This window comes from Triplophysa rosa, linkage group LG9 (assembly GCF_024868665.1).
Source record: "Triplophysa rosa linkage group LG9, Trosa_1v2, whole genome shotgun sequence".
In the NCBI taxonomy this organism is placed as follows: Eukaryota; Metazoa; Chordata; class Actinopteri; order Cypriniformes; family Nemacheilidae; genus Triplophysa; species Triplophysa rosa.
Window position 1 is genome coordinate 27042875 of NC_079898.1, and position 16127 is coordinate 27059001.

General features: G+C 39.7%; 1 protein-coding gene across 9 annotated transcripts in view; it reads left to right on the forward strand.

Moving 5' to 3' along the window:
* Window positions 1–15704, forward strand: part of LOC130558916 (gamma-aminobutyric acid receptor subunit pi) — a 47761-nt gene extending 32057 nt beyond the window's left edge. For 4 of the 9 annotated variants that reach the window (XM_057341647.1, XM_057341643.1, XM_057341645.1 and 1 more), the window contains exons 3-10: window positions 5680–5792; window positions 7655–7722; window positions 7958–8175; window positions 10199–10281; window positions 11672–11809; window positions 11897–12049; window positions 12549–12742; window positions 12825–15704. In XM_057341647.1, the coding sequence (XP_057197630.1) occupies window positions 5680–5792; window positions 7655–7722; window positions 7958–8175; window positions 10199–10281; window positions 11672–11809; window positions 11897–12049; window positions 12549–12742; window positions 12825–13184 (1327 nt within the window). In that variant the 3' untranslated portion in view covers window positions 13185–15704. The remainder of the gene's footprint in view (window positions 1–5679; window positions 5793–7654; window positions 7723–7957; window positions 8176–10198; window positions 10282–11671; window positions 11810–11896; window positions 12050–12548; window positions 12743–12824) is intronic. The other 5 variants (XR_008963517.1, XR_008963516.1, XR_008963518.1 and 2 more) reach the window with 5 other exon arrangements.
* Window positions 15705–16127: the final 423 nt, after the last annotated feature.

A 16127-nucleotide genomic window follows, 5' to 3' on the forward strand; every position in this document is an offset into this window, starting at 1 on the left:
TTGATGCAATTCAAACCCGACATATTTGATACCTAAATGTTTCTCTTTATAATTCCTCCTTGTTTATATATATATTGTGTGATCATAGAACACTTTATATTCATTATGTTATAATTTGGACTGGTATTTTGTAAAGTGACTAGGAGGTCATAAAGATGCAAATTAGCTGTTGAGTGGACAAAGAACCTTTTCCCTGCTCAACTCTGATTGGTCGATTCAAACTCAGGTGGGCATGCCCTCTCATGAAGTTAAATATCGATCTTGCTCTGAAAACACTGCTTGTCCTTTTTCTCTATACCTGCCCTCATCAGAAACTGGTTCGTAGCGTCTCTTCGGAGACTGTCCTTTTCCCCCACTGGGGGGAAAGAAGGAACAATGGACTTCTGCTGCCTCGCACACCATGGCTGAGCCATGCGGCCGATCACGGGGCCCGGAACTTCTCAGCAGGACTGCATTCTGAAACCATTTGAACATTTCCATCTTTCCACGCGCATACGGATATTAGTCCGGCACAGAGCTCGCAAGTATCTGATTCTATATACAGTATAGAATAGCTGCATTAAGTTCATGCCTCTATGTTAAAGATGATTGTTATTGGTGTTCAGAAATGTTTTACCTGCCTCGCGGCCATGCTCTCTCTGTCTCTCTCTCTCTCTCTCACTCTCTTTCTTTCTCCACGCTCCCTAGCGCATTGTGTTTCATGTTTCATGTATTGTTTGTGTTTTTGCGATCGTCATTATGTTTACCATGTCGAGTAGAGTTAGAGTTAAACAACCATATATTCACTTGTGATGGGTTTTCTGTGCTCAACTCATATACTTGGTCCCTTAAACTGTGTTTGATTTACGCTACCTTTGCTCCAAATCCTGTTTGGTAAAGTCACGTTACTTATGGCCATGAGATAACGTGAAGTGTATAATATCGCTGGACGAATACATACAAGTATTGTTATACTTTATATTACTAATCAGAGACTGTAAAATATGTATATTTAATAACGATTATTACACGTGTTTTCCTTTGAGCTAAACTAATTCCTTGACTGAAAATGATGTTTTAAATAACTCCTTTCATGGATGTGATAGATGTGTCTTGACAGATCTAGTGGAGAATCATATTTGGTGAGTTAAGCTCATCATTATTTTAACATGCAGCTAAAACCACTACACAACGTTGTGGATCAAGTGGCCCATGGTGGCAGTGGGGTTATGGTATGGGCAGGCGTATGTTATGGACAACGAACACAGGTGCATTTTATTGATGGCATTTTGAATACACAGAGATACCGTGACGAGATCCTGAGGCCCATTGCTGTGCCATTCATCCACGACCATCACCTCATGTCGCAGCGTGATAATGCACGGCCCCGTGTTGCAAGGATCTGTACACAATTCCCGGAAGCTGAAAACATCCCAGTTCTTGCATGGCCAGCATACTCACCGGACACGTCACCCATTGAGCATGTTTGGGATGCTCTGGATCGGCGTATACGACAGCGTGTTCCAGTTCCTGCCAATATCCAGCAACTTCGCTCAGCCATTGAAGAGGAGTGGACCAACATTCCACAGGCCACAATCAACAACCTAATCAACTCTATGCGAAGGAGATGTGTTGCACTGCGTGAGGCAAATGGTGGTCACACCAGATACTGACTGGTTTTCGGACCCCCCAATACAGTAAAACTGTACATTTTAGAGTGGCCTTTTATTGTGGCCAGCCTAAGGCACACCTGTGCAATAATTATGCTGTCTAATCAGCATCTTGATATGCCACACCTGTGAGGTGGATGGATTATCTCGGCGAAGGAGAAGTGCTCACTAACACAGATTTAGACAGATTTGTGAACAATATTTGAGAGAAATAGGCCTTTTGTGTACATAGATAAAGTCTTAGATCTTTGAGTTCAGCTCATGAAAAATGGGGGAAAAAACAAAAGTGTTGCGTTTATAATGTTGGTCAGTGTATATAACAGGATGCTGAGCGTTGACATTGTGTCCAGTAATGTTGCTCAATGCAGTATGACCAAAACCTTATACCATAGTCAGAATCACTTTACTGTATCAGAGTAACAGTATATCACAAACAATGTTTTGTGATCTTTTGATACAGCATTTTGAATGATTCACATACAGTAATAAAACACTTTTCTTCTGAATTGATGATGATTATTTGTTATAATGATAATGCACTGGCTCCCACTGACAGTCATACAAATGAAATTGCAAACACCTTTACTGGTTTCTGCTGTTGTCCAGTATGTACTGTGGTGGCGGCTCACCTTCTGTTTTACATGTGATCACAAAATTCATTTTTCATCCTTTCAGATTCAACATTTCTTCCTCATGTGTGCTGAGTAAACTGTAAAGACAATAAAGACAAATACTGTGACTTGGAAATCCTCTGTGTGTGTATGTGTGAAGAGCGCTGGGCTGATATTTACTCTGTTAGATGTAGTGATGATTTCTCTCAGGAGCGTTTTACTGACGTGAAGGAGGCTGCTATTGCTGAAATAATGGCCAGAGAATACGCTTGACCTCTTCTGCACGTTCTCTTCCATTTCCGCTCTTAAAAAGGTTTTTAAAACTCTAGTTATCTTTATTGTCCTTTCTGTGTGTGGATGGGCGTTTATTCTCAATTCAAGTATGATGGTGGTGGGTTGATGTGTGTGTTAATGAGTACAGTGGTTCCACAAAAGCCCAACAACAACGACTGGATGAAGCTGCTTGTTGAGACAAAATACAGAGTAAATCCGATGTATCTTGAAAAAAATGATTATGTGCCTTAGTAGATTTTATGAAAAGAAATGATTAAAATATACTTAATAGAATTAAGTTCCTGTTTTTAACAAAAACATTGAGTTAAAATAACGTAAAAATCTTGGGAATTAACTCTACTAATTTTGGTTAAGATTTGTATTATTTTGTTTGAGTAATTTTAATTGAACAATTAACTCAATTTTATTATGTTAAACCATTTAAATTGGTCATATTAAGTTTACTTATTTATTTTGTGTTGAGACTACATAATGGCAGTTGATCTGTAGTTCCCAGCATGCTTTGCATCTGACTGCGTTAGGAGATTAATTTTCCAGATTAACTGTCATTTGAAGTGTTTTTCAGTAAAAAAAGAAAGACTTATTATTATTATTTATTATTATTTGTGTTTTGTGTTGATTTATCTTTGAGATTTACAGTAGGAGAGTTTTGGTATTAGTCATCATTGTGTGTAAGTAGGTCACATTAAATCGTGTCGTAGCTCTCGTTGGAACATTCACATCATTTATAGTTTGCTCACTGAATGTTGAGACGATATCAAACGGATGTTAGACTTTAGCTGTCAGTCGTGAGGAGCCATCGTGGCCTTCTGTGTGTTATTACATGTTTTGACCCTCATCAGGTACACTTCATGGCCACGCATTCAGATTTAACTTCATTATGTTATTTTTTAAATAGCCTGTTTGTGAATGGAGACATAAATGTCTAGATATTGTCGTTTTTAGTTGTATGTTTTTGGTTCTATTTATTAGTTTCATAGCTATTCAGCAGCAAGGACTGATGTGAGGCATTTCCAAACAAACAACAAAATTGACACAATACAAATTGATATTCTGATTTATCTGTTTGAGTATATACATTTACAGGCCTCTGACATCCAGCACAAACTGAGAAATGTGAATTAAACGGATCACGCTGTTAAATACATTACATGGGCTTTCTGAAGAGACACCATCGAACGTGTTGAGCTGCTCTGAGCGGACAGTAATCCTCCGTAATCTCAAAGTTTTCAAGCGACAGAAAGTGAGGGCTGTAATGTACCAAATAATATCGTGTCTACAGCCCGCGAGCACCAGAATTCACATCCGTGCCATAATCCATTCCAGCTGTCTACATGCATTTAGGACGTGTGTTCTTATCTCTGTTTGGGTTTGTTCCCAGCAATTCAAGTTGAATTTCATCGCTGTCGACCCTGAGAGATGAGTCCTGCTACTGAAGAGTGTTGTGTATTCACCACCACTGTAGTCTGAAGCACTTCTGATGGAAATAAAGCCAGCATGCATGATGATAATATAAATGTGGTGGGATTATAGAAATGTGGTAGAGATTCTGCTGTAGAGAGGAAACATTTGGTATTCAAGCAACACTTTGTAGTTTTTTCGACCTTAAAATAATGTCTCTAAAATTATTTCACTGGTAGAACAACTCTTAACTGGACGAATTCTACTGCAGATGTTCAAAAGTGTGGCTTTAAAGGCTGTTTGTTTATGCTTGTCAAGCAATGTCACAGTTTGCTGCGTTAAAATGTTTAAAGATGAAGAGCTTCACATGTCATACACAGGTCAGGTTGAGCACTTCATATTCAAAGCGACTTATAATCAGTGTTGGGAGTAATGCCAAAGTTACAAAAGTAATGTATTACAGTAACATATTACTTTTTGCTGTAACGCAGTAGTGTAAGGCATTACTAATCAATTTTCAGTAATATTTTACCTGGTACATGTTCAGTAATGCTTGCGTTACAACAAACTTTTCACCCGCGAAACCTGTATAAATTACTTTGTTCGGTTGAACACAAAGATATTTGGTAGAATGTAAGCAGCTGAAAATTCTTTGGCATCATTGACTACCATAGCAGAAAAGAATATAACGGTAGTCAAAGGTGACCCAGAATTGTTTGCTTTCTTAAATCCCCCAAAACATCTTTTGAGTTCAACAGAACAAAATATATATACAATACCTAGGAAACCATTCAGATAAGTAAATATAGCAATATAAACGTCTTTTGGCAGTTGTTAAATTTGATTTGCCCCATGGAAAATAATTGGGCTAGTTTTCATTCCTTTGGGGTGGGTTTTGAGGGGTCATGAAGAAGAAGAAGAAGAATGAGCTTTAATGGCCAAGTATGTTTCCACATACGAGGAATTTGTTATAGTGACAGAAGCTCCACAGTGCAACAGAAAGACAGCAACAGGACAGAACACAGATGATAAAAAAAATAAAATAATATACAATAATATAGAAATAGGCAATGTACAAAACAGCGATGCTGATTTCTCACATGCTTGCAGGGAAAGGCACACCAAAACAAACTTACTGGGTTCTTATTTTTCACGTTTTCTGGGTTGCTAGATGCACCGGGGACCCGATTATAGCACTTAAACACAGAAAAAGTGGGGTTTTCATCTAACGTCTCCTTTAATATTGAGCTAATCAAATGTTGTATCCCCTTGCCTTAAACCTGATATACTGTATAAAATCACTCTATAATGTCTTCTTCATGTACACATACTGTACATACTTGCATACAGAGTTGTGTTGCATTGCATTGCATCATAAAGCCACTTTGAGTAAAAGTGTAAATCTCTAGACATCATGGATTCAGACCTACTGATGAGGGGGATGAAAAATTGCTGTTCTGAGCAAAAGCAAAACAGCGATAAAACTCAAACTCTGATGGGATGTTCTTCACAATGACTGATCAAAGTAATCCAATTATGGAAATGAGCTTCTCTCTGTCTCCTCTGGTTTAAAGATGATGAGGAGGGATCTGAAAACTCTTCTGTTGTCAGTACGGCTGAAAGATGTTCATCAGCGATGCGTCATAAAATAATGAGAAGCTGCTGGTGAATACATGTGCAGAGGAGGCGTGTTCTCTTTGGTCATGTTTCCCTTCTCTCCGCAGGATTCTGGAAAACTCTCTGCTGAGCGCTGAAGTGAAAGAGGGAGAGATTCTTCCTCCCACCATCCAGAAGCTCATGAAAGGATACAACAAATACCTCAGGCCGTTCTTTGACAGTAAGAAGTCATCAATAAAAGCCAGACGATCCATACGCTGTGGAAACATAGCACGAGAGACCGATGCTCAGTCCACGTTCAGGCCTGCACATCACGCGTGTTACAGTACATTGAATGCTGTGACATGTCTCTCTAAATGTCATTAAGTGATCAGAAAGAACCGTTCAGAGATCAGTGCGCTAGAAACATACAGTACTCCGTACATGAACACTGATTTGAAACCTGTTGTCCTGTTGAACACACATGACTCGTGTTGCTGTCCTGAATTTTCTTTAACTGTTTAAAGGCACAGACTTTTTTTGACTTTTTTATTTTTGAGCCTTTATGTTTTTTATACAGTGCAGTGGTAGAGAGGACAGGCAGCGGTGGGGCCGGGAAATGACCTCGAGAAGGGACTGGGACTCGGGTCGCGCTACATGTCTGGAGCACTGTCCACACGGCCACAGGCTCTGACCACACACATTTCTGACGTGGCAAATATCGATCTCTGAAAGAACTCAACTGAACACTTTTCTTTCTATATCCATCTGGCAATTTTCTCTCTCTCTCTTAGAGATGCAATGGTTTCTTTTAGCTGATAGTTATTTTTATCACCTGCTCATTTGAACATTTGTCACTGTTCATGTTTTGATCATGTTTACAAAGTATAGAAACACATGCAATAAGATGGATTGGCTCCATCGGCAGCAATAAATGACCAAATCTATTTTGTACAGGTTTCATTTTGTTTTGGCAAAATTTCAGGGCCGCACGATATATCGAAATGATCTAAATAGGATTTGTGATAATGTTGTCAGATTTGTATTTACTGCAACTTTCACAAGTTCTGCCAATACATTGGTGCCTCTTCTCCGTTTCTGATTCTCTGTCTGTCTCTGTGAGTCTCCTGTTGTAAATGATTGATGCTTTGACGCATGTAGTTGATTCTCCGGATGTCTGGGTCTGGATCTGCATGACTAAAATCACACCTGATGCAATCCTTCATTCCCGTGTGTCATTCCACCAATGTTTCCACAGTCAACATCAATTCATATTTCATGGACGTTTGCACCATTCATTTATTTTTGACCAATATCGCATACTGCTTACATCACACCTGCGTCAGTTCTCGTGTTTTGACACACATCTGTTGTTTTTATTTGTCCGTTTACATGGATATTTGCCTGAATCCCATATTTTCACCCAGGAGGATCATGAGAGAGCTCCCGCGTGCTGCTGTGTGACTCTGAAGCGCAGACGTTCTTCGTGGACATTTACATATTATGCAATATGCAGAAACCTCCGCCTGTGTTCCGTGTCGAGCTGTTTCATATAAACAGCCACCAGCACAGCGATGCCAATGAGCAAAAACACTCCAATCCTGTTCTCATGTGATCTGAGCTGCTGGAGAAGAGCATTTCCCAAACATGCTGCCTGTCATTCACAGCTCTTTTTTGTTTCTGGACTTCAACTTGCTACCAAAGCATCAGTCATTTTCTCAGCTGTCTTCTCTCTACTACAACAGCACTGTGTTTAGTGTACATCCAGCTATACTGACATTGGTTGCTCAAACGGCAGACTACATTAAAGTCTACTTTCATTAGAAGAAAGCTGGTGTCTTAAGTGCCTTTGGAAGTTTTGCTAACATGGTTTCTTAACAGCACTTCTCAGTAATGATGTGTAGTGGAAGCGAAGACTATATGAAGAGTTTGGTTCCAAAATGAGAGAACTCCGTTTTTATCGTGTTTTTATTGTGTTAGTTAGCTGTATTTGTTTTAGTTATTACGGCTTAAATCAAAACAAACCAACTGCAGTTTGATTGATATTAATTGGAATGCACAATAAAAAAACATGATTTTTGAAAATGTGTTTTCTGTCTTTAGATGGCCCAGTAACGGTGGGCATGAGTCTGGACATCGCTAGCATTGACACAATATCAGAGATCAACATGGTGAGAAACGCAGCACGACCTCACAAGATAAAAATGATTTCTTGTCAGAGTGATGTGATATTTGACAGCATTATGACCATCGTGTATTCCCTGATCGCAAGTGTTTAAATCCCGCAGGTGTGAATGATGCTGCTTGCATCACCTTAAGTGATCAGACTTCAAACAGTCGAAAAAATATCGACCTGCGACTCAGAAAAGTTGCAGAAAACTGCGTCATTGTGTTATCTGTGCGCAGGACTACACGGCCACGATCTTCCTGCGACAGCGCTGGACGGATGAGAGGCTGGTGTTTGAGGGTAACAAGAGTTTAAGTCTGGACGGTCGACTGGTGGAGCTGCTGTGGGTACCAGACACCTTCATAGTGGATTCAAAGAAATCCTTCCTCCATGACATCACTGTGGAAAATCGACTGATCCGGATCTTTCCCAACGGAACGGTTCTTTATGCCCTTCGGTGAGTTGTCTGACCTGTTTGTTTTTCTGTATGTGACACATTTTTACTCCTGAGGTGTGAAATATTGAATGGCTGTTAGTGATCATACAGGCCACGTGTGCGTTCAGACAATAAATGGATGTGATTTGTCCGTACGCAGACAGGCTTTGGAGAGAAATGTGTAGTGAGAATCTGCTCAGATGAGTTTCATGTTCAACACGATAAAAGCACAGGGTGTCAAAGCTATTCAAAGATTCATTAAAGAATCAGTGTTGAGTGCCACACGCTGTTCAGATCAGACTGAAAGAATCTGAGGTTTGTTTCTTCAGAAGGAGATGTAGAACAGATGCTCCGCAGCCAGAAACTGCTGTGAAAGACACATTTAACTCTCAGTATTTCTTCTTCTAGCGATAATCCATCTGAATCATTTCCGTGCAAGTGTGAACCATCGTGTGTTTGGACTAGGGGTGTAACGATACTTCGTATTATGATATTTCGCGATGCAAAAATGATACGATGCGCATGGTAGAGAGATGGGGATATTTTACGATATGTTTAATTCTATTCGTTGAGCGGTCAAGACGCGTCACGTGTGCTTATCTCACATATGCGGTAGAGAGAGAAGCACAAGACACAATCTGTGTCTCCAAGTGGTTTACAAAGCGTCATATTTTCCTTCACAAGCGCCGGTAAAACACAGCAAACTTGAAGCGTGACTGCAGGCGAGTCACCCCAAAACTCATTACAAAGGAGCACAAACGTGTTTAAATGCCAATGTTCATTTATCCGCTGACGTGAGCTGCTGCGTGACGTGATATGAACATAAAGCCAAAAGAAAGCAGCGCTGTTCCGATCAGAGAAGCGATGAAGTGAGTCGTGCTGTAGATTAAAAGATCCAATGACATGATTGAAGAAATGTAATACAGTTCATGTAATGTGTCTTTTTGAAAGATTTCTGTCATTCATTAGAGGCTGTGTCCACCGAGGCGTTTACGCCTGCGGCCGGCGCGTTTTTTCAATTGTTTCCTATGGAAACGCCGCGCTTTTTAAAAAAGCCACCAGCTGACGTTTTTTTCCGCGCTCTGCGCTGGTGCTATGTGTTTTTTCACGCTCAGCGCCGGCGTTCGACCGAGCGCCCCGAGTTGAAAAATGCTCAACTTTGGGCAGAACTCTGCGCCTGCAGCGGGCGTTTTCAGCCGGGCTCCTGCCGTTTTCAGCCGCGTAAATGCGCCTCGGTGGACACAGCCCCTAACTGTCTCAAGCAAAGACAGCGCAGAGAGACACGAGCCAATAGCGCTTGAGCGTGAGCTCTGTCAGAGCGTTTCATTGGTTGAATGTGCTGAATGAACACGCCCTTCACTGAACGAACGAGTGAATTGAGTGAAAATGAGACTGAATGAACTGCTACATGTCGCTCATGGTCTAATATTCTCTGTGTCACAACAAGGCATATCCAGTAGTTACTCAACTCTTCTGAAAAATAAAGCTAATGACCTGGTCTCATTTAATTCCAAGATAAAGTAAATGATGTCGAAACAGTTCAATCTTTGTATGGAACATTAAATTAACACCAATTAAATGAGTTAATCCAGAGTTAATCAAAAGACTATGACTAAAACTAAATCAAAATTTGCTGTCAAAATTGACATTGATCTTAATTCTAATTTCAGTTAAGCCTTAAAATGTTAAAATTATTTATTTATTATTTATGTGCAACAAAATAAGTTACTGAAATTGAAATAACATTTATTTTCAAAATATTAACAGTTTCATTTTTGAATTTTGTTCAAAATATCGAGATGTGTATCGTATCGTGAACCCAGCATCGAGACGTACCGAGTCGTGAGCTGAGTGTATCGATACACCCCTAGTTTGGACACATTCATTTTTGCAGATTAAAGTCGTTTTAATACAGTTTGTTCTGGACTGAACAGGTTTGACTACTGAAAGTCACCGTGTGGTTTCATATGTCATGCGATATTTGAGATTATGATAAGAATGGACAGCATGTAATCTGTGCATCTGTGTGTGTTTTTTACTGTAGGATCACGACAACAGTGGCCTGTAACATGGACCTGACCAAATATCCCATGGACAAACAGACCTGCACCCTACAACTGGAGAGCTGTAAGACCTCAGCTTCAGTGTTATTCCTGACCTCTGTGCTTGCATAACTGCACATGTTCACAAACATCACGTGACACAACATCTCATCATGTACAGCACAAATTATGAGCGTTTATTTTCATACGCTGTCAATCACCGCAAACATCTAACGTAGTTTCATAAGGTGTAGGTTTGAGTGAATGTTGCTGTTGTTTGGGTTCAGAATCTATGCCTCTATCCGTCTCCCTTCATCTTCCTGTCTGTCTTTCTGTGATCTTCTGGTTGTTTCTGCTGTGTGAAGTTTTAGCAGCAGATCTTCTCCTCGCTGCTTATATGAGACCAGCACAGCTTAAAGAGCGAGAGGAGCTTCTCGTGTCTCTCTCTTTCTCATTTTCAGTTTAATTTCTATTTCAATTTAAGTGGGCTTTATTGGCATGACACAAAATGTACATACACATTTGTATTCTGTACATATGCCAAACTGTCCAGATAATGACCAGATTGATGGCCCAGAGTTGTCTTGTTCAGAATTGTTTGCCTAGTTTCTCATTAACATTTTTTGCAGTTTTTTTTAACAACCATCGTCAACCCGAAAAGCTATTCACAAATGGAAAAGAGTCATAGAGACTCTGGGTTTTGATGAGTTAATAATCCTACAACAGTTTTCATTTTCTTCATGTAAAACATCACTGCTTATTTACTTGCTCCCTTCGGAGCTGAATATGAGCCGGACACATTTCTTACGCGGTCTTCTAGCTCATTTTATTTTTGGAAATGTACAGTATTCCTCTGAGAGTCAACACACGCTGAGGTGGAGGACGTTTGAAGACTTTAAATATTTATTTGACGATGACCGAATCAGAGAACTTTTTAAGGAGATGTTCAAAGACGTCTTTGTTTCAAATGAGAATATTTGAGTCCCTTTGAATTACAGCGTTTCAGCGAGACGTCATTATCCTCGCGCGCTGAAAGAACCGTTGGAGTAACACCAGAAATCCAGATGGAGAATTCACGGCCTTCCGTTGTTTTCTGTCTGAATGTGTGCTATATTATTGCTCATCTTTATTCTCTCCAGGTCATGTGGATCTTAAATGAGAAATGTGTGAACACATGGGAAAACACGCTTCAATGAGCATCAGATGAACCCAACACAAGAACAAGATCTTCCCGCTGTAATAAAGCAGCATTCATTGTGATACAGCGCCACCGAGAGGACACGTCATGACATTACACACCAGAACATCACACACACACACACAAACAGGGTTTTCATGCCGGTCTGTCAAAACGACACCTGAAGTGTCATAATGTTGTTCAAAGCATTATTTGAATTATTTCTGAGAGAAAGACGTGGCAGGTGTGTAACGTGTCATTGTTTTCACATGCGTCAGATGTGTTTGTTTGTTTTCAGGGGGTTATAATGTCAATGACGTGATGTTTTACTGGGCACGTGGGAATGAGTCTGTGAGCGGTCTGGACACCCTGCAACTGGCCCAGTATACTGTTGAAGATCATTACACGTCTGCCTCCGAGGCTGTGTATGAGACGGGTAAACTCGCTCACTTCATCTGTGTCCTCTCCCTCACTTTAATGTCTTGATGACTGTGTTTGCCTGAATGATGTTCTGTCCGTGCAGGAAACTATCCTAAACTGGCGTTTCATTTTGAGCTGAAGAGAAGCATCTTGTACTTCATTCTGGAAACGTACGTGCCCTCCAGCCTGTTGGTGGTTTTGTCCTGGGTCTCTTTCTGGATCAGCCAATCATCTGTCCCCGCACGCATCTGCATCGGTACGACGTTTCTTTCAGCGGATGTGTTGAACTAGAATGTTACAGTGGAGTTAAATCTACATTTACATTGAGTCATTTAGCAGACGCTTTTATCCAAAGCGACTTACAGACGAGGGAAACAATGGAAGCAATTGGCACAACACAAGGACAACAAAAAGCAGAAGTGCAATAAAACTGGTCTCATATAGCCGATCACAGTACACAGAGCGAAGGGTATTTTTTAAGGATAGAAAGAGTAGAAAAGAGATACTGTAGAAGTCAGAACTCAAACTAAATATATTTTTTTAATGAAAATCTAGGACGTTGAGCTTAAACTTCATAAACGATATGCTTGATTGTGTTATTTTACCTGCACCCGGACAGCAACATTGCTCATTTTGAGCATTGCTTAAAACTCCCCAAACATTATTCACGTTAGCTTTGCTATAAATAGATACCACACATATGAAGAGATCCCAGGACATTCACTTCACTGAGAGAACGTGTGTGTGTGTTCCAGGAGTGACCACTGTCCTGACGATGACCACGCTGATGATGGGTGCCAGGACGTCTCTGCCCAACGCTAACTGCTTCATCAAGGCTATAGACGTGTATCTGGGCATCTGCTTCAGCTTCATCTTTGGAGCGCTAATAGAGTATGCAGTCGCTCACTTCTGCACGCTGCACCACCCCGACTGTAACGGTGCACTCATGGTAACACCATACTTCACATTCTACTTCCTAAATGTACAGAATGTCACCGATGGTGATGAGTTTGTGTGTGTTTGTGTGGCAGTACGGTCACCACATGCACGACTGCGAGGAGGAGATGAACGGAATGGTCACCACCATCGCCAGCAATTCCTCGCGGCTCAAGAGACGCAAAGACGCCACAGATGCGAGCACGGGCGCTGGTGGAGATCCCGGTCTCACACCCTCCGGTCCGTCTGCCGGTGAAGCCACGCCCCCGGAGGTCCCATCAGAGCCCTTAAACTGCTGCTCCAAAAACATTTCACTGCTGCGCAAGATTGTGACGTCGACCAACTGCTGTCATGTGAAGAATCCGCATTATATAGACAACTACTCACGGTTATCCTTCCCGCTGTCCTTCGTCATGGTTAATGTGCTCTACTGGACATACTACCTGTACTTCTAACCCACTGCTCGACTTTATTGATGCACGGCGTTGTACAGTGCAACAGTGCATCAGTGCTTTGTGAGAAAACAGTGTTTGTCTTCATCTCTTCATACAGATCAAATCTTTGAAAGAATTTCAGGTCATATGTTCACATTACACACGCTGAGATGCTGCTGCTGTTTCATCATTGAATCTGTGTTGTAACGGTGCCATCAGGAGGATCAGAGAACTGAAGATGTGTGTGTGTTTATCACTGATGTCCATATATCTGAAGTCATTCAGGCTGAAGTGAAGCGTGTGGATGTGATGCAGTAAAAGCAGCTGATCGCAGTCAGACGGATGGCTCTGTCTACTGTACTCAGTGTTGGCTGTAACTAGTTACTAAGTAATTAGTTACTGTAATTTAATTTCTTTTTTCTTGAAAAAGTAAAGTAAGGGATTACTCATATTTATACTGTAATTTAATTACAGCTACTTCTGATGTAATTGAACTAAATACTGTGTGTAATATATTCAATAGTGGAATTGACATCAAAATTCAAAGTCTAACTTTAAAATCCCTGCTTTAATGAATAATTCTCACATCTGTATACTTTGGTCAGTTAATAAGAGTACTTTATGTAGTTTATATTATTTATTTGAATGAAGTAAAAGAGCCGTTTCATGTCTATCCTTGAATCACTGAACTAATCAAGGTTGATGTAGGATACAGGAAGTAATTAGTAATAAGTCATTAAATACTTATTGGAGAGAGTCATTTCTACAGTAATCTAATTACACTATTGAATATGTCATTAGTAACTAGTTATTAATGACTTTTTCAGAGTAACTTACCCATTACTGGCTGTACTGTATGTTCATTGATGTACACCGCGCTGTCGCTCCTCTGAAGTGCTTCCGTCTGTGACTGATCTCTCTCTCTCTCTCTCTCTGTGAATGACTGCACAGCTGCAGTGCTGAAGACACACACGAGCCATCTCATCGCTCTCTGATTATGGCTTCAATAAATCCAGCGGCTCTTACAGGATGGAGGGACGGTGAGGGTCGTGTAAACTCTTATGAGCTGAGCGCTGGAGGTGTTCATGAACTCTGATCTGATCTGCCGCACATCACATCTATAACACCTGATGCACATTAAAGCTCTTGTCATGTGGATTCATCTTAGAATGCGCTGTACTGGACTCTTTGATATGGCCTTAAACGTCTGGTTCAGAGCGCATTTACACCGATTTATTGCATTATAAGAGAAACAGGACACAATATTGGCCCCTTCAGGAGGAACATGAGTCTCATCTGAAGTGCATTTCTGTCAATGGCAAGAATAATGGATTCTTCTCAGGGCCGTGTTGAAGTTAAACCCGGCTTCAGTAATTCTTCATGCTTTGAGCTTTCAGTCAGATATTTTGAGCATATGCAGTCAGATTCTTCATTGTATGTCTGATGCCTTCTGTCTGGAGTACACACTACAAAATGCTTGATTTTATGCATGTCTCTACACCACTTTAAGCTAGTTATATGTGTAATATTATACTGTAAATTTACATTGTACAATATAAGATAACCTTATTTCTATTTGGTAGGTTGAGGATTAATGCAACAACACCCCAAATGATGATTTGCTGTACATGACTTCAAAAAATCATGTTGTTTATATTTTTAATGATTGTAATGCATGTAAGAACTTTTGTTTATTAGTTTTATTACAGTATGTTTATTTTTTTTACTTCCCCTCTCCTCTTTCACATACAGTACTGAAATCTATATAACGTTTAGGGTCACTCGAGTGAAATCGTTCTATTATCTTAAACGACCTTTTGATCTGTTAATGTGTGCTTGAATTTCTAAAATAATGTTTTTTTTAGTCAAAAATACAAGTGTGCAAAACATTACAAAAAAATGAAAAGGCTGACTTGGAGTAAATAATGAAGAAAGAGAGGTCAATCATACCATAGCACACCAGAATAGACGTAAACTCGTTCAGTAGTGTGTAAGAATCATCTCAGGGTGAGACTGATAAAATGACAGGAGAACATCTACACAAAGACTGACTGCACTGAACATCATCAGCTAACATCATTTCCCAAAGTTACAATTGTGTTCTTCCACAGTTTGGTGAAGTATATTACACTAAAATTTGGGAAAACATAAATAAGAGACCCCAATTCCAGTTGGTGGGGTTTTTGTTAGATTTTTTTGTGGGTTTTGGTTTGAATCTGAATAGGGTATTTTGTGATGTTGAAACTGAGAAATGAGTGTAAATAGTCTGAAATACTCTGCATGTTTACTTGATGTTAAATGAATGATTCTGATATTAATGACACTAATAAATAAACAAGAAGCTTAAGAATATTGTTTTTCCTGGTGAAAGAGTTTTGTGTTTAAAGAAGGGAGGGAAGTTGAAGCATTGAAAACCAGTGCAGTGTTAAAGATCATGTTTTAGAAATACAGTAAATCACCTGTGGGCACAGAATGTGTATTCTCATTGAACAAACTCACAGTATGGTGTTGGGTAAGTTACTCTGAAAAAGTCATTAATAACTAGTTACTAATGACATATTCAATAGTGTAATTAGATTACTGTAGAAATGACTCTCTCCAAAAAGTATTTAATGACTTATTACTAATTACTTTCTGTATCCTACATCAACCTTGATTAGTTCAGTGATTCAAGGATAGACATGAAACGGCTCTTTTACTTCATTCAAATAAATAATATTAAACTACATAAAGTACTCTTATTAACTGACCAAAGTATTACAAATGTGAGAATTATTCATTAAAGCACGGATTTTAAAGTTAGACTTGTAATTTTGATTTCATTTCCACTATTGAATATATTACACAGTATTTAGTTCAATTACATCAGAAGTAGCTGTAATGAAATTACAGAAAAAATAAGAGTAATCTCTTACTTTACTTTTTTTAAGGGAAAAGTAATTAAATTACAGTAACTAATGACTT